The following is a 25332-nucleotide window of genomic DNA, read 5'->3' on the forward strand; positions in this document are numbered from 1 at the left end:
TTGCTATCATGCAGCCATCTTTCGATTGAAAGGGATCATTTCTCCGTTTACTTGTTGAAACTGCTGTTCATTTTTAAGGGTTTCGTAGTACGTTGTATTAGGCCATTAAGTAGGGATGAGCGAGAGGCTTTTAGGCACTGGTATGTAGGTATTATTCCTGAGTCAAAGTTAGATGTCAACTTAAGTAGTGATGGTGATATGTTTATTGCGCCTTTCAATAACATACGGACTCTTAAATTCAAAGCACAACCGACAAATGCATTTTTCGCTACCGTCAATCAAATGTTCGGCGGCTCCTCCCAACTTCCCATTACTGCTGAGCGCGCGGTGATCAAATCAAATCGTTGAGCGCAGTTCAGATAACACAGTTGGAAGTTGGGAGGAGCCGCCGAACATTTGATTGACGGTTGCGAAAAACGTATTGGTCGGTTGAGCTTTGAATTTTAGAATTCGCATGTTATTGAAAGGCGCAGTAAGTTAATCGAGTTTCTATGTAATGATTTTAAGCTGTCCTGTACTAATTTGTCACTGCTAAGAGAGTTTTTAAGGAGTGATTCTCGTTCTGATATTCTGGAAGAGTTAGAACGGGTCGAGTTACGTATATGTGTTGGTAGTAATGTGGAGGATTACATCAAGTTTGTGTATGGTTTCCGACAAGGTGTTTGTATCAAAATGGTTAGTAGATATACGAAATTTGTAGAGTTATTGGTTACCACAAGAGAAGGGAATCAGGAACTGATCTCTTCGGTCTTGGAAGTATCGAGACAAGCTAACGACAATAGTAAGATGTTGGGGGCTTTGGATAGCGCGATTCTGGATTCACAATTATTATGGTCTACGATTATATCTTCATTGGTGATTATGGGTGAGCTGTACGCTTCGTTCAGTTCAATCGATTTAGCAGAAAATGGTTATTATGTCAGTATGTTCTCTGAGACCAGGGCCAGCGAGTTTCTAACACAGTGGATGCTTGATAACGGCGGTCTGGTAAGTAAATCAGTCGAACTGACACACGGAAACATCATGATCTGATGCTTGCTGCTGTAACATAACGAAGTAAAAGTCTACAAATCAGTAAAGGATACTAAACAAATCCCCAATATCTATCTGTGATGTCAAATATCATAAGTTACCTTACGATACTGACTGGAAAGCAGAATCAAAACTAATCTCACAGATCACTTAAAAACATCGCAACAATACAGCAATTTGCATCAGTGCTGGTATTCCTTGAAACGATATAGTTATGAGGCAACTATGGGGTAAAATCATCTTAGGCACTACTCGGTGGGTTTACAGTAGTTTATAGTGCTTGGCAAAAAAGGAAAAAGTGAGTCATAAATTTCAGTAGATGGAACCAAGAGTAGTCAACGTTTCTTCTTTCAGTAAAACATGCTTGAATAAGCAGAACAGAAAAGCGATAAAAGGTAGAGTTATGCAAATTTCGAAATGTTCTGTACTTCTCGGTAGAAACCCACATATATCGTTTAAGGAAGTAATTTGGTAAAAAAGATACGCCGTTAAATTGCACATATGGTTCTCTGAAGGGAGCTAGGACAGCTAAAAGAGAGACGTGATGGAAAAACAGGCAAAGCATTTCCTTGTAACTGGATAACGACACGGTTCAAGTCATTTAACAAAGCAACGCTCGCCCATTAAAGAGGTTCACTTCATATAGTCAGACAATGTTTTTAAAACCCTTGTCATTTGTTCCCGATTAACATGGAGGTGTAAATACGTGTATCTGCTAAACTATGAACCCTTTCAGCAGGCATCCCATAGTCATGTACGTGACCATTCGATTCATACACCATGTCAGTATATAGTTAAAGTCACAAAAACTGCCGGTGGCTGCTGGAATCCGTAGTATTCAGTCCCTGCAGTCAGGAGTTGAAGTCGGGAATACTAATGGCCCCTAGTACAATTCACTATGGATAGAAAGAATCAAACAAATCATGCATGAACATGGACCGGATCGCTAATTTCAACGTCCAAGTTTCCTCATAGTCACTTTTTCGTGCTTTCTTGTCACTTAACGCATTTTGCCACTTAACCGTAGATCTATTTATGATGCAAAAACTAATCTATACATTTTCTTGACAATGACATCCCGGCAATGTCGAAAAGTCGTTTATTACATTCGCTAATTTTTGTGTCGAAAATACTCCCTCGAGCCTTACTTATTCGATTTCAAGTTTTTTTCTGCAACATCAATTGGTAGCCACGTTTTTTTACCACGCAAAATTCTAATACTTTTTCTAATTCGTAGGAGTGTTTTGATCTCCAAATTCATGTTGTCAAATTAAAAGTTCCTTCATCTGAAATATGCATGTGCAATTTTCTTTAATTGTTAGTTTCTTATAAGATACCGTGTAGAAGACCATTTCGATTTCATTGTCAGCTTAAATATTTCTCCTTTTTTTGTTTATAACAGAAAGCTTTTGATGAATTCATCAGCAAGAAGCAAGAAGTTACAAATAATGGCTCTGTGCTGCCATCTATTAAAGAATCTTTGAAAGAAAACATAAACATCAAGTTCATTGGAAATCGAGTTGATATGGAGTAGACAATTTGGAACTTGTCGCTACTATGCGACAGACTAAGATGCAGTAGGTTGAAATACGAGTCACCATTAATTTTTCAGTATTCAATTTGTAAGTATTATTCACATCTGTAGACGTCCCCTCTGATCTCTTGGACTGCCGCCTTGCCGTGGTGGAGGGGCTTGTGTGTTTCTATGATCCTGAGAGCTTAGCCGGTGGAGGCGTCGCCTCTGGCAGGTACAACCAAACCGGAAAGATTAACGGGGAGATTCCAGACTAAGGAGCAGTCACCAAGTCCATACTCAGTTGGATAACTTATTCCTTGTGCTCATCACAATGGATATCAATGGACTTATTATATCACAGTAGTGTTGTTATATATTTTATTATATTGTATTAGTATATATTGCACTATATTGTATTATATTGCTGTACAATCGCCATTTACCTAAATATTTTTCGTCTACAAAATGTAAAAAGGAAAATATAGAAAATGTAATAAACTAAGACAAACTTCATTTAATCATTATATTTGTCACCGTTCAAGTTGGAGAGATGGGAAGGAGAGGCGAGTGGCGCGAATGAAACGTAAAAATATGATACATGTAATGCTTAGTTCTAAGAAGTTATCTGTTATACTTATATGTAATTACTTAATGAGCTTCTGTATAGCGTTATAGTCACTTCGTTGCAAATGTTGAAACGAGCCGAGTTGCGTATTTTTATCTTGGTAGTATTCTAGAAGATGATGCCAAACGGTTCGCGTCAAGGTACTTGCGTCAATTCGCTTATAGTTGTGTAAATATTGTGAAGTTTTTGTTAAGACAGAGAAGGAAATGAGGAACTGACCCCACGAGTCTTGGAAGAATTCAAACAATGATGCTAAAGCCAATCCTAAAGAGGTTTTGAACATTTTCATCCTGAAGTCCCAATTAGCATAGCCTATGTTTATGTTTTCATTGGTGATTACTAGTGGGTTGTGTATTTTAATCAGTCCAGTCGACCAGAGAACGGTTCTAAATTTATACGTAAGTTTGTTTTCCAGGACGGATGATAAATGACATGAAGAGGGCGGTTTGGTAAGTTATCGAACGAGCGTCGGACAAAAACACTCACGATGTGATGTTATAATAATACCAAATAATACAAGTAAACATTTACAAAGGATAGTTGTGATCTCAAAGGTTCTAGAAGAACTCAACTTGTGCAAAACACTTTGGGAAAACATGGCAACAATCCAACAATTTGCATCAGTGCGAGCGTATCTTGAATACGTACAGTTCTGGGTTAAATACCAAGTTGATGAGGAGTTGGTTGAAATGTCTGGTTTCAGTATAAACTGCAAAATTCAATCCTTTTAAAATGCCTTCCGGGCGTACCGCCTTGTCTGCTACAGCGGCATTTATGCATATTTGATAGAAATAACTGCTTTTGGAAATACTGAAGAGGCTCCATTCTGTACCGGTCTGTTTGTTTGAAATCATTCTTTGTCACTCCTAAAGTGGACAGGCCAAAGTGCTCGAGCTCAGTTTAACATTTTAGCAGCTGGCAACGAGGATGAAAGTGAACCAGCTTCAGTACCCAGAACCATAAGACAGTAATCAAAATATGAAAATTGTCTTCAAACATGTTTGAATAAGCAGAAAAGGAAACCTTTCAAGAGCAAAACAGTTATGCAAATTTTGAAGGTTTTGTAAATATCAGAAATACGCACCGTATCGTTCAAGGACATAATTCGTTACGTTATGAAAGGAAAATCTTTTGCCATTTAAACATTTCCTGATTATCGTAAGAGAGCTAGCTCAGCTGATGGGAAGTAGTGGTAGTGGCAGTGGTAGCGGTAATGGTAGTGTTAGTGGTAGTTGTAGTGGTAGTGGTGGTGGTAGTGGCAGTGGTAATGGTACAGGTAATGGTAAGGGTAGTAGTAGTGTTAGTGGTGGTGGTAGTGGTAGTGGTAGTGGTAATGGTAGTGGTAATGGTAGTGTTAGTGGTAGTGGTAGTGGTAGTGGTAATGGTAGTGGTAGTGGTAGTGGTAGTGGTAGTGGTAGTGGTAGTGGTAGTGGTAGTGGTAGTGGTAGTGGTAGTGGTAGTGGTAGTGGTAGTGGTAGTGGTAGTGGTAGTGGTAGTGGTAGTGGTAGTGGTAGTGGTAGTGGTAGTGGTAGTGGTAGTGGTAGTGGTAATGGTAGTGGTAGTGGTAGTGGTAGTGGTAGTGGTAGTGGTAGTGGTAGTGGTGGTGGTAGTGGTAGTGGTAATGGTAGTGGTAATGGTAGTGTTAGTGGTAGTGTTAGTGGTAGTGGTAGTGGTAGTGGTAGTGGTAGTGGTAGTGGTAGTGGTAGTGGTAGTGGTAGTGGTAGTGGTAGTGGTAGTGGTAGTGGTAGTGGTAGTGGTAGTGGTAATGGTAGTGGTAATGGCAGTGGTAGTGGTAGTGGTCTAGTGGTAATGGTAGTGGTAATGGTAGTGGTAGTGGTAGTGATAGTGGTGGTGGTAGTGGTAGTGGTAGTGGTAATGGTAGTGGTAGTGGTGGTGGTAGTGGTGGTGGTAGTGGTAGTGGTAGAGGTAATGGTAAGGGTAGTAGTAGTGGTAGTGGTAGTGGTAGTGGTATTGGTAGTGGTAGTGGTATTGGTATTGGTAGTGGTATTGGTAGTGGTAGTGGCAGTGGCAGTGGTAGTGACAGTAGTAGTAGTGGTAGTGGCAGTGGTAGTGGCAGTGGCAGTGGCAGTGGCAGTGGCAGTGGCAGTGGCAGTGGCAGTGGCAGTGGCAGTGGCAGTGGCAGTGGCAGTGGCAGTGGCAGTGGCAGTGGCAGTGGCAGTGGCAGTGGCAGTGGCAGTGGCAGTGGCAGTGGTAGTGGTAGTGGTAGTAGTACTGGTAATGGTAGTGGCAGTGATAGTGGTAGTGGTAGTGGTAGTAGCAGTGGTAGTGGTAGCTTATAAATCCTATTTTTAGCTTGGAACACATCTCCACACGCAGTGGAACACATTTCCATCAGTTGGTGATTCTGGTGACGTTTGCCTTTCCCTGAAGCTGACACAATAATTTCCCAGGCCATAACAATCAAAATAGTGAGTTTAATTACTCCAATTGGAGAAGATATCTCACTACGACCATTTTTTTCTTCGAAATCATTTCACACCTATTTGATGTTCTTGCTCGGTTCAACTAACCACTCATCTAACGTTTCCAACACTAGTCTCTTTTACGAGTAGAAATCTAGAACAACTGCTAGATCCCTTTTCATCTTAAACTCGATCATCAGTTGTACAAGATCCAAACGTTTTATTTGAGGCAGACCCAGCAGTCAACCTTACTACGTCTTCCCACGAAATCATCCCAGCATGTTCTAATGAAGTTAGCGTGGTTAAAATTCGAGTATTGTCCACCGTAATAAGTCCAGATCTAGAGAACTAGAAGCAAAGCTCTTACTGCTGATCTCGATCCAGTTTGCGAGCAATCTGAAGCAGCATAAGCTTGTCGGAGTTTACTGTCAATGTCCTACCCTTACCATTAGTCGTTAGAGCCATTGCTTTGTCATCTATGGAGGCATAGGGACCGACTGAATGCGTACCTGACCCTAAAAATTCAGAAATTGAAGAACAAGCATCCTGACATCCCGATGGGGTATTGGTATCTTCTAAAAAACGCAGGCCTCCATGGCATGCAAAAGTTATTTTTGGACGATGAGGTCAAGGATGATCATGCGCATTTCTTTTAGCTTCCTCTGAATTTTTAATCACAGTTTTGCCACGTTTCGTTCTCTTGATTGAAAGGGGTCTTTTCTTCCGCGTACTGTATGTTGAAACGTTTGTGGGTTTTCAAAGATTTTGATATTCAACTTGTTAGGTCGTTAAGTTTGAATGAGCGAGAGGCTTTTCGGCACTGCTGTATGGGTATAATTCCTGAGTCGAAGTTAGATGTCAACTTAAGTAATAATGGTGAAATGTTCAGGTTAATCGAATTTCTGTGTAATGATTATCAGTTATCTTTAAATGATTTGTCACTGCTGAGAAAATTTTTATCGAGTGTTAGTCGATTTGATATGCTTGAGGCGTTGGAACGGGTCGAGTTACGTATATCTGTTGGAAGTATTGTGGAGGATTACATCAAGTCTGCAAACGGTGTTCGACAAGGCGGTCATATGAAACTGGCTAGTGGGTATACGAACATTGTAGAGTTTTTGGCTACCACCAGAGAAGGGAATCAGGAACTGATCTCCCCAAACATAGAAGCACTGAGGGAAGTAAACGACAACAATAAGATTTTGGAAGATTTGGACAGTGCGATTCTGGATTTTCAACTATCATGGTCCACGGTTATATCTTCATTGGTGATTATGGGTGAGCTGTATGCTTCGTTCAGTCCAGTCGATTTAGCAGAAAATGGTTATTATGTCAGTATGTTCTCTGAGACCAGGGCCAGCGAGTGCCTAACAGTGTGGATGCTAGAAAACGGCGGTCTGGTAAGTAAACACGCCTCATCAAGTGCCATAAGGTGCTCTATTGTCTCTGTTAAAACATCGCAGCTGAATGCGACTAATGTAACAATTTGCATCAATGCAAACACCTCTTGAAAACGTATAGTTATGGGGCAAATACCAGAAACAGTTACTTCGAATTACTCAAAAGATACTTGGTTTAAAATGCTGGGTTTCTAGAAGCTGCAACGTTAAACTTTGAACTGGACTTGTTTTTTGAGCGCGTTTTATTATTGTAAGCTTATAACGGCAGTATTTAAGACACTCCAAATCATTATTTCTGTCATTCATCAAATCGACTTGCCAGCTTCCTTTTTTAGTGTTAAGTTGCTCGCAAAAATGAATTGAAAAGAATTGAGAAAGCGAGGCATAAATCCCAGTACTTCAACCCATGAGAAGTCAAAATGTTTCTTGTTTAGAAACATGCTTGAATAAGCATAAAAGCGAACTCATAAAAAACCGGACAGTTATATATGCAAATTTAGAAGCGTTCTGCCGGTACTTCTTAGCAGTCCTCAACAGAGCCCTGCATGTATCGTTTAAGGACGTAATATGGTAAAAAGAAACACTGTGAAAGGAGCTGGGTCAGTTGAGAGATACGTGATGGAAAACAGACAAAGAATTTCCTTTCAGCAATGGATGTATGTTTACCAAATATAGATGGTGACTCCATAACGGCATGCTTCAAGTAATACAACAATGCGCATTACAGACAATTTCTTTTAAGGTCTTTTTCGTTTTTTCACAGTTAACACAGAGGTGTGTCTGGTTTACCTACAATGAAACTGTAAACCCTTTCCACATCTAGCCCAAAGTCGTGTCTGATATCACAATTCGATCCGTTTACGGACTTAGCAAATAAAAACTCCCGATGGTAGCTAGAATATTCGGGAATACTGTCTGCAGTCAAGAGCTGTACTCGGGGTTACGGTATTGGTTCCTCAGTGGAACGATTCATTGTGGATGGGGAAAGAATCACATACGTCATAAACATGGATCGTTAGTTTTGGCGTCCAAGTCTTTTTTTCTTTAATTCACGTAACCGTGTTTTTGGCCATGCAAAACCATGGCCAAACTCAGTCTCAAATAAGGCTTGATTTTATCTTTGAATTCAAGTTATCAAAATATTTCAAGTTTCTTCCCTTATTCCTGGTACATTGAGCGATCTGGTTCTGGTTTGTTCCATTCTTTGATCGGAAAATTTGTTTCCCATGTGAATATGTTTACTAAATTAAAAATTCCTTCATCAGTAATAATAATCTTTCCAAATGCATGTAGATTTTTCTTCAATCATCAGTTTCTGACAAGGTACCTTGTTGAAAACCATTAAGATTTTAACGGCCATTTCATTTTTTTTTGTTTAATAGAAAGCTTTTGACGAATTGATCAGGAAAAAACAAAGAGTTACAAGTAATAGTGCTGTGCCGTCATCTATTGAAGAATCTTTGAGAGGAAACATCGAATTGCTTGGACATCGAATTGATATCTAGTTCAGAAATTGGCACAACTATGCGACAGGTTAATTAAAATTCATGTGATTGAGATTTATTAAGGACACATTAAGTTACGTTAACATTTACAAGAACATCCCCTCTCTTGGACTGCCGCCTTGCCGCGGTGGAGGGGCTTGTGTGTTTCTATGATCCTGAGAGCTTAGCCGGTGGAGGCGTCGCCTCTGGCAGGTACAACCAAACCGGAAAGATCAACGGGGAGATACCAGACCAAAGGGCAGTCACTAAGTCCATACTCAGTTGGATAACTTATTCCTTGTGCTCGTCACAACGGATATCAGTGGACTTATTGTACCATAACAGTGTTGTTATATATTGTATTATAATGCACTATATTGTATTATACTACTGTATAATTGCCATTCATCTACAAATATTATTCGTCTAGAAAATGTAAAAAGGAAAATATAGAAAATGTAATAAACTAAAACAAGCTTCATTTAATCATTATATTTGTCACCGTTCAAGTTGGGGAAATGGAAAGAGGGAGAGGCGTAGATGAAACCTTATTTTCCTGGGGTTTCGTTGTTACATAGAACTTAGATATCTTAAACGTCTCTTAACGCGTTTGTCTCGATCGACTTCGTATGAAACTACTTCTACATTTGTTTGACGACTAAATGATAAACAGGCACGACGTAAATCAAAACACCAATATAACTAAAAGAAACATTTCAACTTAAGATGTCACTGATCTTTTTAATAACATTACATAAACCCCGCATGAATTACTTTTTTCCACTGTTTTTTTCCCCACACCTTAAATTTTCGAAAATTTAAGGTTGCTCTGAACCCTACCTACAGAAATTTTTTTTAAACTTTGCCAAAAATTGCGTCTTATCATGCTTATCAAAAGTTAACAATATAAAAAAAGATTCACCGTGCCGTTTTCGAATCGTAAACCCCTAAAGCTGTAATATAGGGTGCTTTTAGGAGGTCATACTGTTGCTATGGTAACCTATTGCGTCACGAAAATGATAACGTGTTCACCAATGATTGAGCACTTTTTTGATACCATGATTGAAGCATCAAGTGATAAAGAGGGGTTATCAGTGCTGGAAACTGTTTTGAGCCACCTTAAACAAAATTTGGTTGAAGTTTTAAATGCATGACAATAAACCAGGTGGAGAAAATATTGATTTTCAAATTCGGCTTGTACAGATCTAGAAAACTAATAACCATCGAAACCGTTAAGTGGGTATGAGTACTTGAAGAAATGTCCTTGCGCCGAAGACTGAGTCGGAATCAAGAGACTATATTCTTTTGATCGGAACGCCATCGGATCCCCATATTTTTGGAAGTTCGAAGTCCATAATACGCGCTAGTCCTCTCCTCTTTTATCATTTCTGCCTCGTTTTATTCAATATTTGTCTCTGGTATTACGTTACCTTGGTAAGCTATTATTTTCAAGCTTCATCCACTCTGGAGGAGATTTCAACTCCGTGAAAAAGTAATACAACCAAAGTTCCACAATTTTGAGAGCTTATCATGTACAGTTTTCACCATATCGATAACCTTCATTTTATTCTATATGGCTCGTTTTCCTTTGTTCTCTCGAGGGGCGTTTGAATACAGCCCGCAAATTATAAAGTGCCTGAAAAGCTGGGGGGGGGGGGGGGGGGGTTTAACTGTGACAAGGAAGAGCGGCGCTGATATCATGGTTCCCTGACATACTCCCCAGAAATAATTACCTCTATCATTCCCCTAAAGTAGGTCAGGTTCATTTAGCGCGCCATTATTGTAGTTACTTATGAACAGTGACTTATCAAAAGAAGCCATTTTGTCCATTTCGACCATACGCCAATCCATACACTTTCACTTTACACTGTGCCTTTCCGAAGCCTAAAAACGACCAACTTGATCGATTATTCCGATCCAATTTCGGTTAAGGACAATGAAAACTCACACAACGAAATACAGTTGCAAACTTTAATGAACTTTCCATTACACGAGTTTGCTTAACTGTTTGTCTGGTTTTTTTTTGTTATATATTTTTTTACTTTTTTGCTCTTTGGTTTGTTTCTCTTGTACCTTGTACGAGAAGTTTTTTTTTTGTGCCGCCACACTTTTCTTGGGTTTTGTTTTTTTGTTTCTTGTTTCTGTTGATTCTTGTTTTCTTGTTTCTTGGTTTGGTTTGGATTCTTATCCTTTGGCCATTGTTTCTTTCTTTTGAGTTCTTTTTTTTCTTGAATTCTTGGGTTTTTTCCTCTTGAATTCTTTTTTTTTTCTTGAATTCTTGCTTCTTTTTTTTCTTGAATAATTGTTTTTTTTCCTTGAATTCTAGTTTTTTTTTCTTGAATTCTTGTTTTTTTCTTGAATTCTTTTTTTTCTTGAATTTTTGTTTTTTTTTCTTGAATTCTTGTTTCTTTTTTTTTCTTGAATTTTTGTTTTTTTTTTTTTCTTGAATTCTTGTTTTTTTTCCTTGAATTCTTGTTTCTTTTTTTTTCTTGTTCATTGTTTTTCGTGTTTCTGTGGTTTTGTTCTTGTCTTATTTTGAACTGAAATTAAATGGAAACGTAACAGGACCTTTGGCCCTTAATATAACCTAGTAACTACCTTGGTTTGGATTAAAAAGAATTGAGTGAAACGCAAAAGGCCTTAGTATAACCTAGTGACTGCCTTGTTTTGGATCAAAAACAAATTGAATCAAAACGTAGTGGCAACTTACTAGCTGCATTGTTTTGAATTAAAAGGAACTTGGAGGCAACTTACTAGCTGCATTGTTTTGAATTAAAAAGAACTTAGTGGCAACTTACTAGCTGCATTGTTTTGAATTAAAAAGAACTTAGTGGCAACTTACTAGCTGCATTGTTTTGAATTAAAAAGAACTTAGTGGCAACTTACTAGCTGCATTGTTTTGAATTAAAAAGAACTTAGTGGCAACTTACTAGCTGCATTGTTTTGAATTAAAAAGAACTTAGTGGCAACTTACTAGTTGCATTGTTTTGAATTAAAAAGAACTTAACGACAACTTACTAGCTGCATTGTTTTGAATTAAAAAGAACTTAGTGGCAACTTACTAGCTGCATTGTTTTGAATTAAAAAGAACTTAGTGGCAACTTACTAGCTGCATTGTTTTGAATTGAAAAGAACTTAGTGGCAACTTACTAGTTGCATTGTTTTGAATTAAAAAGAACTTAACGACAACTTACTAGCTGCATTGTTTTGAATTAAAAAGAACTTAGTGGCAACTTACTAGCTGCATTGTTTTGAATTAAAAAGAACTTAGTGGCAACTTACTAGTTGCATTGTTTTGAATTAAAAAGAACTTAACGACAACTTACTAGCTGCATTGTTTTGAATTAAAAAAAACTTAGTGGCAACTTACTAGCTGCATTGTTTTGAATTAAAAAGAAATTAACGAAAACGTAATGGCAACCTAGTGGCTGCTTTCTTTTAAAATTAAATCTACTGGAAAAAGATGGCCTTCTCTAACTCTTTGATCGCGTCGGCTATTTGTCTTTTCAAAGAAAAGTTCGGCCGGCTGCTCCCAATGTCGTGTCCTCGAAACACCAGATTGTGGCGTTCCCTCACATACTTACAGAAATCGTCCTGCAAGTGTAAAAAATACAGTTTAATGTAACATATAATAACACGAAATAATAAATGAATCAATCAATCAATCAATCAATGAATCAACCAATCAGTAAGTCAATCAATCAACGAATCAATCAATCAATCAATTTATGCAATTGATCTATTATCTATAAATCTCTCAATCAGTCAGTAAAATGCAAAAGACGAAACCTTGTTCAACCCTCGCTCCGCAGTAGCAGAAATAGCAGTAGCAGTGATGTAGCAGTGTCAGTCGGGAAAAAGAAGAGTGCGAGTGGTATGTGTCAGTGCCATTGTGGTAGTGGTAGTAGAATAGAAGTGGTAATGGCAGTGGCAGTGGTATTGAAAGCCTGATTGAAAGGGGCATGGCAGTAGCAAGGCAGTTAAGAGGGAGTGAGGTGACAGTGGTATCATTATCTATGGATATTAGGATATAGCAGTATGGTAGTAGTTGCAGTAGCCGTGCAGGAGCAGTATCGAAGCAGTAGTAATAGTATAGCAATGTGTAGCACTTGGCAGTAGCAGTATAAAATAATTTGACAATTTCTTCATCTTATGCAAATTTCAATGCTTGAAAATATCGAAACTGTAAACAGTGGAACAGGAAGTTGACAAAACCAGTTGCTATCTCACCTTTCTCATCGGCTATCTGAACAAATAACAAGTGAATATACTAGGAGTAAGGCCCGCAAACCGTATCTGATGTTGGCAATGCGTAATCCAACCACAACGTCAACAAACTCATATTAATCGAACGTGACAGTAAGAGAAAAATTTACCATCTAAATTACCATAATGTCGTTCTACTATCGGCTCGAGCTAACCTCATCGTTCAACAGTGAAAAAATCCTTGAATTAACCCTGATTGAAGAAGTCAAATTAGAGTGTCTGATTACTGCGTTACTCAGAAAAAACAAAATGCTTGAACGTGGCTTATGGCAAATTCCTTCAAACCAGAAGAGCAAAGATATGCCTGTTTTGAATATTCATTGCTGGAGGCCTTGTAGAGTTTTGCGAAAACTAGGCACTCGTCCCACTGGAACCCTTCAATTTGCTGGAGATTAAGACGTGAGACGGAAATTCACATCGAGAACTTAACTGGAATCATGATTTCAAAAACAAAAATTCAAAACACAGCTGCTGCTCTGTGATCGAGTTTCACTTTCGGTATTAAAGTGGCAGCTACACAATGATAACCGGTTGTTTTTGCCTAACCTATTCGATGGTTACCGGTAATTACCGGTATACAAGTAAATTCAATTAGAACTGATTGCACTGAGTTAAACATACCCACGTTCCAAGCTGAAGCATGGGATGGCAAAGCTCATCTGCTAATGATATACACATCTCCATGGCTTCTTCTGGTCTTTCTCCGGAGAAGGATGAAGATACGGCGATTACTTCCCCGGCAATTGCAACCAGCATGGAAAGTTTACCCCACGTTATTCTTTGCAGAGGACTGCATTCCTTAACAAAGTGTAGCCAGAGATCTTTAGGATTCTTGCCCGAGCTTTTGAGCATTCCTCTAACATCGACTCTTCCTTGAAAGCCCTCCATCAGTTGAACGAGATACTCGGCCGCGTTCGTCGCAGATGATTGGTAAAAGGAATCCAATCCATTTCTCCTCTTTACATAGAAATTGAGAAGAATGGAAAGGTCTCTTTTTATTTCGAACGCAGTCAGTTTGCCAACTAAATCTTCTCTTCCAACATCATGCAAACATTCCTTCAGGAAGGTAACGTCGACCCAAGACATCTTCGCAGCTTCCTCTAAGGAACGGAAAAGGGGCAGAACTCCTTTAACTCGTCTTGGAACTAGCCCAGTACAAAGAAATTGAAGTTCTTTACACTGTTCTTTGTCCAGATCGCGAGAAATCTGAATCAAAACAGCTCTGTAAATCTGTCGTAGTCTGTCAGTCATTTGAAAGTGTAAGTTGGTGATGATATGGCGGTCATCAGAGGCAGAGCGAAGGTTAGGGAGCGTTTATATACCGCCAAATTCTTAATAACACCAAATTAGGTCATCGACGTGTCTGGTTCTCATGGGAACACAATTAGTTATGCGAAGGCATGAATGATCATCAAATTAATTATAAAAATATTTACCATACGAAGTTAAAAAAGTAAGTTATTTGAGGTGTAAAGAGCGTTAGCTGTTTTCTAGCAGTTTGATAGGTCAGCGTTCGAAAATACAATAACAAAGACGGACAAAATTATAGAGACTTGCCATTGAGGGAATTTTCCCACGGTGTTCGCACATGGCCACGGTTGGCACACAAAATAAAACCGAGAACTTGTAATGCAATTGAGAAAAGAAAAAGAAGCTTAATGATTTGTAAAATCCTAAAAAGTAACGCAATATACCCCTCCACAGTCTGTAGTTTTGTGACAAATCATTTAGTGACAATTACAATTACGGCAAATTTATTTCTTGAAGCCAGCCCTGCCGCATAATGCCATTTATTGACACCTTCCTTTTCTCTAAAAGAAGGTGTAAAAACATGCTAGTGATACATTAAAGATCATAATAATTGGACAAATTTAGTTACTAGACGTTCACAGAGTTAGTAGAAAAGGCTTAAGCTAAGTGTTTCTTCATGAACTCTATCATCCTTCCTAGAGCCAAATCACAGATTTCCTTGGTGTAATTTGGATTGGTGGGGTTGGTAAAAGCGTGGCCCGTATCATACATGAACACTTCATAATTCACTCCACCAGCATCAAGCTTCTGCTTTAAAGATTCAACATCTTTAGGTGAGGAGAACCCAGCAAGGGTATCCTTACTCCCAAAATGACCTTGTAAAGGTATTTTGATCTTTCCCACATCACACAGCTCTGCACTGGGGATGCCATAGAATGGAGCAGCAGCTGAAATCTCTTCAGGGATGAGGGCGGCAGAAGCCAGAGCCAAGGCTCCACCCATACAGAAGCCAGTCACGCCCACCTTCTTGCAACCTAGTAAATGGAAACCAAGAGACATGGACATGAAAAGTGCTATCTGACAACACGTTACTTTCAATGTTCCATAAACACAAAAAGGGAAGTAGATTCGTCACGCAATGCTTCTCCCCACTAGTGGCAAGAGGCATTGCATGACGACCCTGATGACAGATGCAAAGGAGACTAGGGATTGGGCTGTTACAATTTAATTCTAAGATTATACAATCTTTGTGTGTGAAAGAGAAAAGGGATTTGAATTTTTTTGCAGAAAGTAAAGGGGTTTATAACTTAAGATGGTGGCCAGGGAGGGCGGCTTCCTCACAGGTGCAAATGTGCCAAACAGACACCAGACGAGTACATTTTTTTTTATTTTCTACTAAGTAAATAAAGAATTATAGCTGTTTAAAATGGTACATGTGGTTGGTGTCAACAAAACATTTTAAATTTATGTTTATGCTAGCCTTACACAAAATTGAAGTCATGTAGCAATAAGTAAAACCAAACTCTTCACACAGAAATATCTAACTGAAAAGCAAGACAAATATGCCAGTCCCAGTAGGGCATCATACTCTTATAATAACACCACCAGCACCTTATAAAAAGTAAGGATAAAAGCTGGCATATATGTAGAAGTCATGTAGTGCACTGTACAAGTCAAAAACACATGGAAATTGTGTTCAGAAATGATGAAAGAAGGTGAAAATAGGACTTCTTCATCTAGAGTCCAGTGTCTTAACTACAATTTTAAAAACAACAACATTTATTAAATTATTTGTGGGAGGCATGGTGGCTTTAGGGTTATTTTGCTGGACTTAAAATTTAGCCATACATGTAGAGCCCTGGCTGAAGATGGCAAGTTGTGCTCTTAAGTATTAGACACTATTCTCACAGAACTTCTCCCCACCTAGGTGGATAAATAGGTACTGGCAAATTTTCACGGGCTCTGTTGGCCTATGTGAGAGTCAAATGAAGAGGTGCATGAGGGAGTTAAAATGGAAACTATCAGTGAAAAAGTAAGGAGAAGGAGGTGGACATGGATTGGACACATGCTGTGAATGGATAACAGTTCCCTCCCATGAGTTGCACTAACGTGGGCACTGGAAGGAAAATACAACAGAGGAAGACCCAGAGATACATGGCATAGGACAGCAGAAATTTTAGAGCAAATGGTGATGGGTTGTTGTTCTTGGGTAGAGGCATGGCTGGTGGTGACTGACAGAGTGTCTTGGATAAGTAAAATTTCTGACTCCACTCTCCATATTGAGAAGTGGAACTGATGATGACTGGTTAGTTTAGACAACCCTGATACTTGGTTGAATATTAAGGAAGTGAGGCAGAAAGTGTAACCCTCTGTAATGTCCCTGCCCCTTACCACAAGAAGAACAGCACACGGGGTTGGGCCTCAAACGAGCAGTTTAATGTAATGTATATATTGGGACACAAAACAAACTGCCCAAAAAAGTGGCCCAATGAAAAACTAAGTGCTGGAGTGGTAAGGAGAGGCATATTGGTAAGGAATGTCCTTAGTCTGTGCGATACGAGGAGCAACCTTTAGGAAGCGACTTAAGGGAGAGCGAATGTATCTTTTATAACAATCGGAGGACCAGCGACCTAGCAGTTTGATCTCATAATCGTTCGGTCCTGCGATGGTAGCAGACGTTGCACCACCAATGCGAAAACTGTGTCCGCTGTAATGGTGAGGGTCTAGACCCACGAGTCGGAGCAGTGTTGAAAGGAAAGTGGTGAGATCTCTGCGGGCTAGTGGTAGTCCAGAGGAAAGCCCGAACAATGGGTCGCTGGGGGTGGCACGTGGACGATCATGTTGAAGGCGTAGATTGGTCTTTAAGGCACAGACTGCACAAACAGTGTGGTGAGCATGACCAACATATAGGACCACTCCACGGTGTTGTTGATCAGTCTTCGATTTTCGCAGGTGTAGAGCTGCATATTCATCACCAGTTTGCGTGGTGTGAAGGTTGACATCCTGTAGGCGGAGTAAGGTCTCGATATCATAAGATGTTTTGCTGGTGACGGTAAATTCTCCCGCGCGGAGGAGCAGAAAGTGGGCGGTGGTCATGGCCGCCCAGTAAACTGTATCATCTTCGGAGTGTGGGTCGATAAAATATTTTAGGCGACACAGAAGGTCAAAGGTTATAGGTAATTTCTGCTTGGCTGGACTGGAGTGTACGCGTTCAATTCCTCACAAGGTTTGTTGTAGCTTAATAGTGTGAGTAAGAGGATTATGAATTCCGTGACTGATGTGTAACGCACGTACGCCGGCGAGGTACACTTTAATCGATTGTGGTTTTAAACGGTCAGCTAAGAAGGCCACAAACAAGGAGAGTGTTTCTTCGGATGCGGGAACGGCAGTGAAGCCATGTCTGTCGCAGAATGTGAGGTACTGGCGTTGCGCGGAACTGTATGTGCGATGGGTATTTTCAGCTAACCCTTTATGGAAGTAGTGGTCAGCCCTCATTTGAAGGCGGCCAAGTTCAGCGGAAGGACTGGCGTAGGCAGGAGGTCTGCGTCGGGCACCAACTTGCGAAAGCGCTGGACCTGTAATCGAGACAAGGCATCAGAAGCAGAATTTAGTATCCCAGGGATGTGCACAGCCTTCAATACAATGTTAAACTTGGCGCAGATGAAGAAAAGATAACGGACGAGGGACATAATGTGGCGACATTTGCTGGAACCGGAGGTCAGAATGCGCACGACTGATTGATTGTCACAATGAAACAAAAGACTTTGTGAGGTTAGGGAGGGGGCCCAGACTGTCATGGCCATGGTGATGGCATAAAGTTCTTTGTACGTTATGGAGCGACGACTGGGGATACCGACTTCATTAAAGGTTGCACAGAGCCAAGCGGTGCCAAATAAGGCTCCAAAGGACTCGGCACAGGCATCAGTAAACAGGTGTAGGCACGCGTTGCTGAGCCACTGTTCATCATAGAACAAACTGCGACCATTCCAATCAGAGAGAAATGACAGCCACCATTCGACGTCTTTGAAGAACCGCTTAGTAAGACGGATAGGATGGCTCGGGTGGGATCCTTTGGACAAAAGTTCGATCATTCGACGAAGAAACGTTCTACCTGGTCTGCATACGGAGCAGATGAAGTTGAGTTTCCCAATGAGGGACTGGAGCTGTCTCTTTGTGCAGGAGGCTTTGGTTTGCCACATTCGAAGTAAGTTGAGAGTCTCGTCCAGACGGGTCTGTGAGATGCGCGCCTCTTGAGCAATACTATCGAGTTCGATACCCAGTAGTTCTAGGGTAGTGCATGGCACAACAGTCTTGGCAGGATTTGAATTGAAGCCGAGATCTGCACAGGTACTGAGCATGAGATCTAAGTTGGTTTGGCAGAGGGGGTCTGGGGCAGGGGGGCCACAGGTCCAGAAGTCGTCCAGGTAGTTCCAAACGGGGCTGGCCCCACGGTCGCGCATGGTGAACGATAAGATATCCACGTACTTGAGGAAGAGCGCGGGCGAGCTGCGTAATCCGAAAGGCAAAAAGGCATCGACAAAGTAAGCCGTGGTGAGTGTGCCATTAATGTCAATTTGCCATGTGGAGCCAAGGAGCTCCCAGTCTTCGCGACGCACTAACATGTGACGAAAGGCATCAGATAAATCAAGTTTACTCATTAATGCGCCTTTTCCATGGAGTTTAAGTTGGGAAATCGCGCGGTCAAGTGTGTCGTAGGTACAGGAAAACAGTTCTTTGGGAATGCCATCGTTGACAGAGTGAGCGGCGGGCCATGATAGATCGTGAATTATGCGCCATTTCGTAGGCATCGAGCGCTTTTTAGGAATAGCGCCCATCGGCGATCCGACAAAGTTAGCAAAGGGCGGTGTAAGAAAAGGACCAATCTTACGATTAAGACAAAGTTCGCGTTCCAGCTCTCTCGCCACCGCCTCGGGGTTTGTTGATGCTGATAAATGGTTATCATAGATCTGACTGTAACGGTTTCCGGAGAAACCGATGTTTATTCCAGAACGAATGTCGTGTAATAAATCATTTGCAAGCGTTTGATCAGGGTAACGTGATAAGCAGTCCGTCCAGGTATCAAGATTGAAGGGTGAATTAATGTCCGGTAACGTATTTACAATCGGCCAGAGAGTGCTCCCCCCGGCAAGCCTTGCAAACGTGGGCGCGCTTGCACTCAGTTCCTTGTTGGCAAGAATTGCGCTGAAACAAGTTGCAGCCTTCTTTGCCGTTGCTTGTGAACCACTTGTCGTATTTCCAGGCGTAATTTTGCTGGCTTGCGTCTGGGCGCGGGCGCGAGCTAATTTTCTTCGCGCCTTGATTTTCCTCCAACGCGGTTTTCGCACGAAAAAGGCAATCACGCACCAAATGATTGGGGGATTTACAACGCTGACAAGAGACGCCTTCTCTCCTGACGGCGGACGAGTCGAGAATTGTTGTGTACAACGTCGTGTCAACGGTGTCGAAGCGTGCAGAGGTATTTAGAGTTTGGCTGAGACGAAATTGGACATCGTAATTGTAAACGGCGCTCCACACGAATTTCCTGTTCGCTTTTTGAATCACGTCACGGTAGCGGGCGAGTTCCTTGTAACGAAGTGGTGAGACATCCATCACGAACGCCTCATAAATGTTCCACGCCTCGAGCCACGAGTCGAACGATTCGATAGTTACGTTCTGCGTCGCGCTTGCTTTCCGATCGCCGGTTCCAGAGATAACATCGCCACATGTGTCGGGCTTAACTTTGAGGTGGGGAAGGAGATCGAGAAAATCAACATAAGCGCCAGCGTTTACGGCTTTAAGTACGGTACCTGCAATTGGTTGGCCAGAGCCACTGTGTGAGCCAGATGGAGGTTGCTGTGTCATCTGGATGGGGGAGTTGTTGTCTTTGTTGTCGGCGCGAGCGGACGGTTCGTGTGTTGAGGCACCGCCCCCAATTTTATCCTTGGTTGTTGTTAGTGCGGTTACCGTGTCGCGTAGTGTTTGCTGCTCGAGCTGCAAGGCTTCCACTTGGCTCGACAAAGCTCGTATGGCTTGGAGCAAGGCGTCCTGCTTATCGCCAGAATCAGGAGCGAGTTGTTTCTCCTCTTCGACGGGCGACTCCTCCATGGTGCCGTCGCTATCAGGATCTCGTTCTTCGGGTCCTTCGCAGTGTTTTCCCATTGCTGCAAAATCGTGCTGATCTTTCGGTGTTCCGCAACCGGGGCATTTATTTTTGCGTTTGGATTTGCTTTTCGAAGACATTGCGTTGAAACGAACCGGTACAAGTCGAAGAGAGCAAACAGCTAAACGATCGAACTTAACAGCGATAAGCGAGTGTACAATGTGATATGATGCTAGCACGTGCCGGCTACATTAAACTATATTAACAATATTAACATCACTAAAATAAGGTTCCAACTTTTATAATTGGCAGTCAATATGATACGAAAAGAGTGTGTATGAATACTATAATTGACACAATGCCAAAATGTTTTGACCCTTGATGCTTTGACAAGTAAGTGGAACTCTTGTGCTTGCACCAGTTGCTTTTCTCTCATGTTTGAATAAACACTTTTGATTGGGTTTATATTGCCATGCTGCTGGTGAAAAACCTTATCACATTGGCCATTAAATGCCTTTTCCTTTTAAGCACATAAACACTTCGTAAAGCCCTGTAAACCTGTGCCCTGTTTTAGACTATGAAAAACTAAACTGACTCAGTTTTCAATGAAGGAAAAACCTTTGTGGGATTATGTATCATACACAGTTCTATATATTAATCTCCTTTCATAACAATCATAATATAGATATCTACCATTGTTATATAGCTGGCGTTTTTGCTGCTACAGCTTGCCCATTCATTGGCTAGTTCATGGTCACATGACATCTAACAATGAAACTGTTTCCCAACAAATTCCATGAGCGGGCAACATTGCAAAAACTATGACGTCAAATGGGAAACAGTTCACTGTTACCGGCGAAATGTTGACCACTGTTGCACATCATTTGCCAATAAAGTGATTATTTGTTTTCCACCTGTTTGACCCATTTGTTTTACTATATAACAAATCACTTAATGACTAGTCCCTTGGGGAACAGTGAATTTGTTTCCCATGAATCTCAATGTTTCCCTTGCCTTTGTCTCAGGAAACATTGAGATTCTCGGGAAACAAAATTCACTGTTCCCCTCTGGACCAGTCAATTAGTGCTAATTATGCCAAAGGCCCAAGCCATGGCTACACCGTTTATAAGGGAGTAACCCCCCCGGGGGGGGGCACTGCCATATATGGGCTATATAGGTATGTGCCGCTGTGAAGGGTATGGTTTTCAAGCAGTTTACTCTAGGATAGGGTATATAAATCAGAGCGTTTGGGTCTAGAATAGGGTATCATTTTTCACAAAACTGACTGGATGGTTGAAGATTTTATCTAGAGTAAGGAAACCAGGAATTGCCACTCAATAATATAAAAAAATCAAATCGGCAAGTTTAAATTTACACAAATCAGCCTTAACAGTGTCGAGAGATGGGGGATTTGGGGAGTTTACTCTAGTATAGGTTAGCAAAATTCAGCTGAACTAGTTCTGGTATAGGCTAAGGGTTCAAGGATCCCAGCGGCACATCCCCACTCAGAAATTTCCAAAGTACCCCCCTCCCCCCGGGGGAGTAACCCCTCTTCCCAGTCCACCCCAAATATTGGACCAACCTTTTTCCTTCAAATATTTCGCCGCACCAGCTATGTCTTGCACCGCCCCTGGCCAGTCCAAATCAGACATGTAATGCCCCACTGTTTCATGATCTGTTGCTACCTTTCCGCGGTACAGATCTGGCACCAGAGTTACCAAGTTGGCAGGTCTTTTTTGCAGGCTGCAGGGTGCAGGTTGCAGGTTGAAATTTAGTTATAACTGGAAAACCGCTTGCACTAAAAATAATTAATAACCTGTACACTCGTCAGAGGTTCTTACATAAGGTAGTTCGCCTCTTTCACATAGTGATAACACGCTGTTACTAATTTTTAGGCGTTCTTTGGCAATCTTCTAACTTGTTACGCCGTGTACAGAAACCAGAGACTTCGTACGCTTTCCAACATGTTTGTGATCGCACTTGGTGTGAGTGATGTTCTCGTGTCCATCGAAAAGACGATCGATCCGCTATTAGTACTTATCGATCGACACGCTGAGAACAGTGAAATCTCTTCAAAGCCATCTGGATGGCCGCTCCACAGATGTTTCCATCGATTCCAGATTTGGCTCGGGTCTTCCCTCAACAACAGAAGATTGCCATCACAAATGAAGCAAATAAATAAAGAAATGAAATAATATAAGATTTTAGCCGACGGAATATACTAGCACAAGCTCAGTGTGCTTTCATTTTGGTACTCACAGGGAAGAAACCAAATTCAGCAGATATTTCAGATGATATTTCAGATGTTTCTTCAAAAACAAAGGAGCCCGCACTCCTCCCCCGAACTCAGGAACGTAGACCGAACTCGAGATAGCGGCGGAAATCGAGCCTACCTGCACCCCGCACCCTGCAAAAAAGACCTGCCGACTTTATTTGCTCGATAGCTGCTTTGAAGGCACGTAACAATCGTATTTCCACTCAAACCCTTTCGGAAACCACTCAAAATCATGCAAAATCATTCGAGGATAATGTTTTGGCACATTTGCTGATAGCTGTACCTGGTTATGTCAGAAAAAAATAGAAAACCTTGTCTACACAACACTATTCGCGTCACTTCGAAGAGCGTAGGAAAACTGGTGTAGGCGTGGGCGACTGTAAACAGGGTCATGTAACAGTCACGGTAAGTCTACCACTGTACGTCTCTTTTAAGTGCCGGCGGTTTTCAAGTTATAGTTAAATTTCAACCTGCAACCTGCACCCTGCACCCTGCAAAAAAGACCTACCGTTACCAAGTTGCCTCTCTCGGAAATGTCTGCAGCCTCCTGTACAATGATAGCGTTCATTCCCCACCATTCCTGCACCAAAACAAGACCCAGGATTGATTTACTTGGGTCTTCAGTGAACACTCCCGAACAGGCTCCTCGTTTATTCTCGGAAGGAAAGCAAACTTTCTCCTTCGTACTCATAACGAAGCTAAATTATAGCTATCAAATTTCTACACCGACTGAAAAGAAATCTACAGCGAGTGAGAAAGGCGCTTGTGGCTTGCGTTCTAGCGTCCACTCCTCCCTCATTTTCCAGATGATATATTTGGTCTCCCTAGATCTCCTTACAATCATTATTAACATCTTTCAAAACCTCAGATGTTATTCGGTTTCGACAGTCTCTCAAATATTGTTTCCAGAACAATTATGTAAATTGCTCCCTTAAGTGACAAATGGAAATATTAGTAACGGAAGGATTGGAGAGATACTAAATCATGCAGATTTTATTTTGTCACGGAAAACTGAAGTTAAAACCAGTATTTGAAATAAAGCATTTCCTTTTTCAACTGATTATCGATTTTATCGACAAAAATGCAGACAAATGTTTCGAAATTCAAGTAACCAAACCAATAATAGCTCCAATGACTTTTTTTATGCCGAGTGTAAACAGCTCTAAAGTAAATCTGTATGGCAATAAACTTGAATAAAAACCTGAACAACCAAGTGGTCTGTCATTCATTACAGAATAGAATGTTTAAATTACCTCGATAAATGATCGATTAACAGTTTTACTTTAACTAACTCGCGATCTATAACATAACTCGAACTAACGTAGTTCCCAGGGTCTCTCTAGGCGGGGGAGATGAGAGATCCTGGGAACTCGAAGTCGTGTTTCTTCGGGGGGACAGACCGGGCCAAAGTTTAGACTAGATGCGAGAAAAAATCGAGGCCAGCAAAGTAATTAAGAAGTAAAGTAAAGTAAATTGACATTTTATTTCATCAGTGTTTTTACTCAGTTCAACATTTGACAAATACAAGCTGCTACGACTCTCCTCCCTCTCCACTAGGTTGACTAAATTCGCCGGGATTGTATGCCCCTTGTATGCTTCTCCTTGCACCTGTGACTATTGTACGAGTCCGCAACCTACGTATGCCTACGCAATACATCGTTTTTTGTATTTCCGCTACTTGTCGATTGAAATCGATCAAAATCAATCATAATCGAACAAAGTCGATAATCACAATAAATTGTGTAATTGACTTTTATCGATTTCCGATTTGTCGATTGATTAGTATCGACAACGATCGACAACGATCGATTTTTATCGACTATCGAAATAATCGACATGTTACGTCCTGTAAAAATGCCCGACTTTGGTAAAATAAAAAATTTATGCTTTTATGTAAAGAGTCTACAGTTTGGGTTTGTCCAAAGTTAAACTGCTTAATGATTAATCACAATAAAACTTGAATTTTTCGGGCAATCAGTCCTTTCTTAACACCAAGGAAAATTGTTAAACAGCTGCTGAAATTTGTATCGATTCACAAAAGCAAGGGAACTGAAACCCATTTAAAAAATAGTAATTCTAACACCTTTGGTATGCCTTATGAAAGCAAGAAAAGTATTGTTGTTTGGTTAAGCTGTAGACCAACAATAAGCTTTTCTAATTCCTTACTACAGAGTTATTTAGTTGCTATTATTTTCTGTACTTTTGGAATGCTTTATTAAAAAATAAACCTGCACCCAGAAAATTGCTTCAAAACTGTTGTAAATATTTTATTATCAAGTTTCTTAGGGAGTTTTTTTTCATGAGTGGTTTTCACCCAGGATTTTCTCAGGAGGTTCTTAACAATGCAATGTAAATTGAAAATTCCACTTACTGAAGTTGCAATTATTATGTTACTAGATTCTTCAGTTACCTCCTAAAAGGTTTATAAGCTAAGTGAAATAGGTAACGCCCTTGGCCTTCATCTTAATTGTGACACCATGCAGTGTAGTTTCATTTATGTACCAATTTTTTTTGCTGAGTTTCTCTTACTATCTATTTCCTGTTTGTCCTTTGAACTGCTATTCATTCTATTTTAATTTGGACAGTCAAATATGAATGATGATTAGTCTGCAAGCAGGTGTTTTGAAATGGCTTTTTTATTTTGCTCCCAGAAAAGAAGTGAAAATAGTGTTTTTGTCATAAATTAATTGCCTTCCTGTGCTTGAAGTTTTCTATACTATACATGTTTTTCCTGCCTTTCCATTTCCTGCCAGACGTGAAAGCAAAGGTTACAATAAGAAGCATGGTCTCCATGTTGCTGTGAATATGATGTCGGTGAAATCAGTCGCAAACATTGCCAACCTAATTTCTTGCAGTTTTAGAACATCCAGATGTAAGGCTAACACAAAGTGTTGATGTAGGTGGCTCAACATCAACGTTTTCAGCAGGAGGGGAATTGGTCTTCACAGGCGGGCAAAACT

General features: G+C 40.7%; 6 protein-coding genes and 1 pseudogene across 6 annotated transcripts; 3 read left to right on the forward strand and 4 right to left on the reverse strand.

Moving 5' to 3' along the window:
* The first annotated feature begins 400 nt into the window (after window positions 1–400).
* On the forward strand, window positions 401–3066 carry LOC149102394 (uncharacterized). The gene is made up of 2 exons (XM_089275423.1): window positions 401–987; window positions 2435–3066. Exons 1-2 carry the CDS (start codon window positions 673–675, stop codon window positions 2564–2566), a joined length of 447 nt encoding a protein of 148 aa, XP_089131549.1. The 5' UTR covers window positions 401–672; the 3' UTR covers window positions 2567–3066.
* Window positions 3067–4026: 960 nt separating this feature from the next.
* On the forward strand, window positions 4027–5516 carry LOC149102395 (uncharacterized). Its single transcript, XM_089275310.1, has one exon. It carries the CDS (start codon window positions 4353–4355, stop codon window positions 5484–5486), a length of 1134 nt encoding a protein of 377 aa, XP_089131436.1. The 5' UTR covers window positions 4027–4352; the 3' UTR covers window positions 5487–5516.
* Window positions 5491–6061, reverse strand: LOC149102396 (uncharacterized; annotated as a pseudogene).
* Window positions 6062–6274: 213 nt separating this feature from the next.
* Window positions 6275–8970, forward strand: LOC110055983 (uncharacterized). The gene is made up of 2 exons (XM_020762421.2): window positions 6275–6996; window positions 8379–8970. Exons 1-2 carry the CDS (start codon window positions 6331–6333, stop codon window positions 8499–8501), a joined length of 789 nt encoding a protein of 262 aa, XP_020618080.2. The 5' UTR covers window positions 6275–6330; the 3' UTR covers window positions 8502–8970.
* A 1467-nt stretch (window positions 8971–10437) lies between these two features.
* LOC110055986 (uncharacterized) lies at window positions 10438–14390 on the reverse strand. Its single transcript, XM_020762423.2, has 2 exons — window positions 13368–14390; window positions 10438–12074 (listed from the first exon to the last, which is right to left on the reverse strand). The coding sequence occupies exons 1-2, from the start codon at window positions 13995–13997 to the stop codon at window positions 11931–11933; spliced, it is 774 nt and encodes a 257-aa protein (XP_020618082.2). The 5' UTR covers window positions 13998–14390; the 3' UTR covers window positions 10438–11930.
* Window positions 14391–14520: 130 nt separating this feature from the next.
* On the reverse strand, window positions 14521–23063 carry LOC110055989 (uncharacterized). Its single transcript, XM_089274567.1, has 4 exons — window positions 22881–23063; window positions 22582–22655; window positions 21680–21840; window positions 14521–15031 (listed from the first exon to the last, which is right to left on the reverse strand). Exons 1-4 carry the CDS (start codon window positions 23061–23063, stop codon window positions 14655–14657), a joined length of 795 nt encoding a protein of 264 aa, XP_089130693.1. The 3' UTR covers window positions 14521–14654.
* Window positions 16412–19475, reverse strand: LOC149102397 (uncharacterized). The gene has a single exon (XM_089275337.1). It carries the CDS (start codon window positions 18830–18832, stop codon window positions 17489–17491), a length of 1344 nt encoding a protein of 447 aa, XP_089131463.1. The 5' UTR covers window positions 18833–19475; the 3' UTR covers window positions 16412–17488.
* Window positions 23064–25332: the final 2269 nt, after the last annotated feature.

Source organism: Orbicella faveolata, unplaced genomic scaffold (genome assembly GCF_042242905.1).
Source record: "Orbicella faveolata isolate gen_17 unplaced genomic scaffold, um_ofav_v1 contig_36, whole genome shotgun sequence".
Lineage (NCBI taxonomy): Eukaryota > Metazoa > Cnidaria > Anthozoa > Scleractinia > Merulinidae > Orbicella > Orbicella faveolata.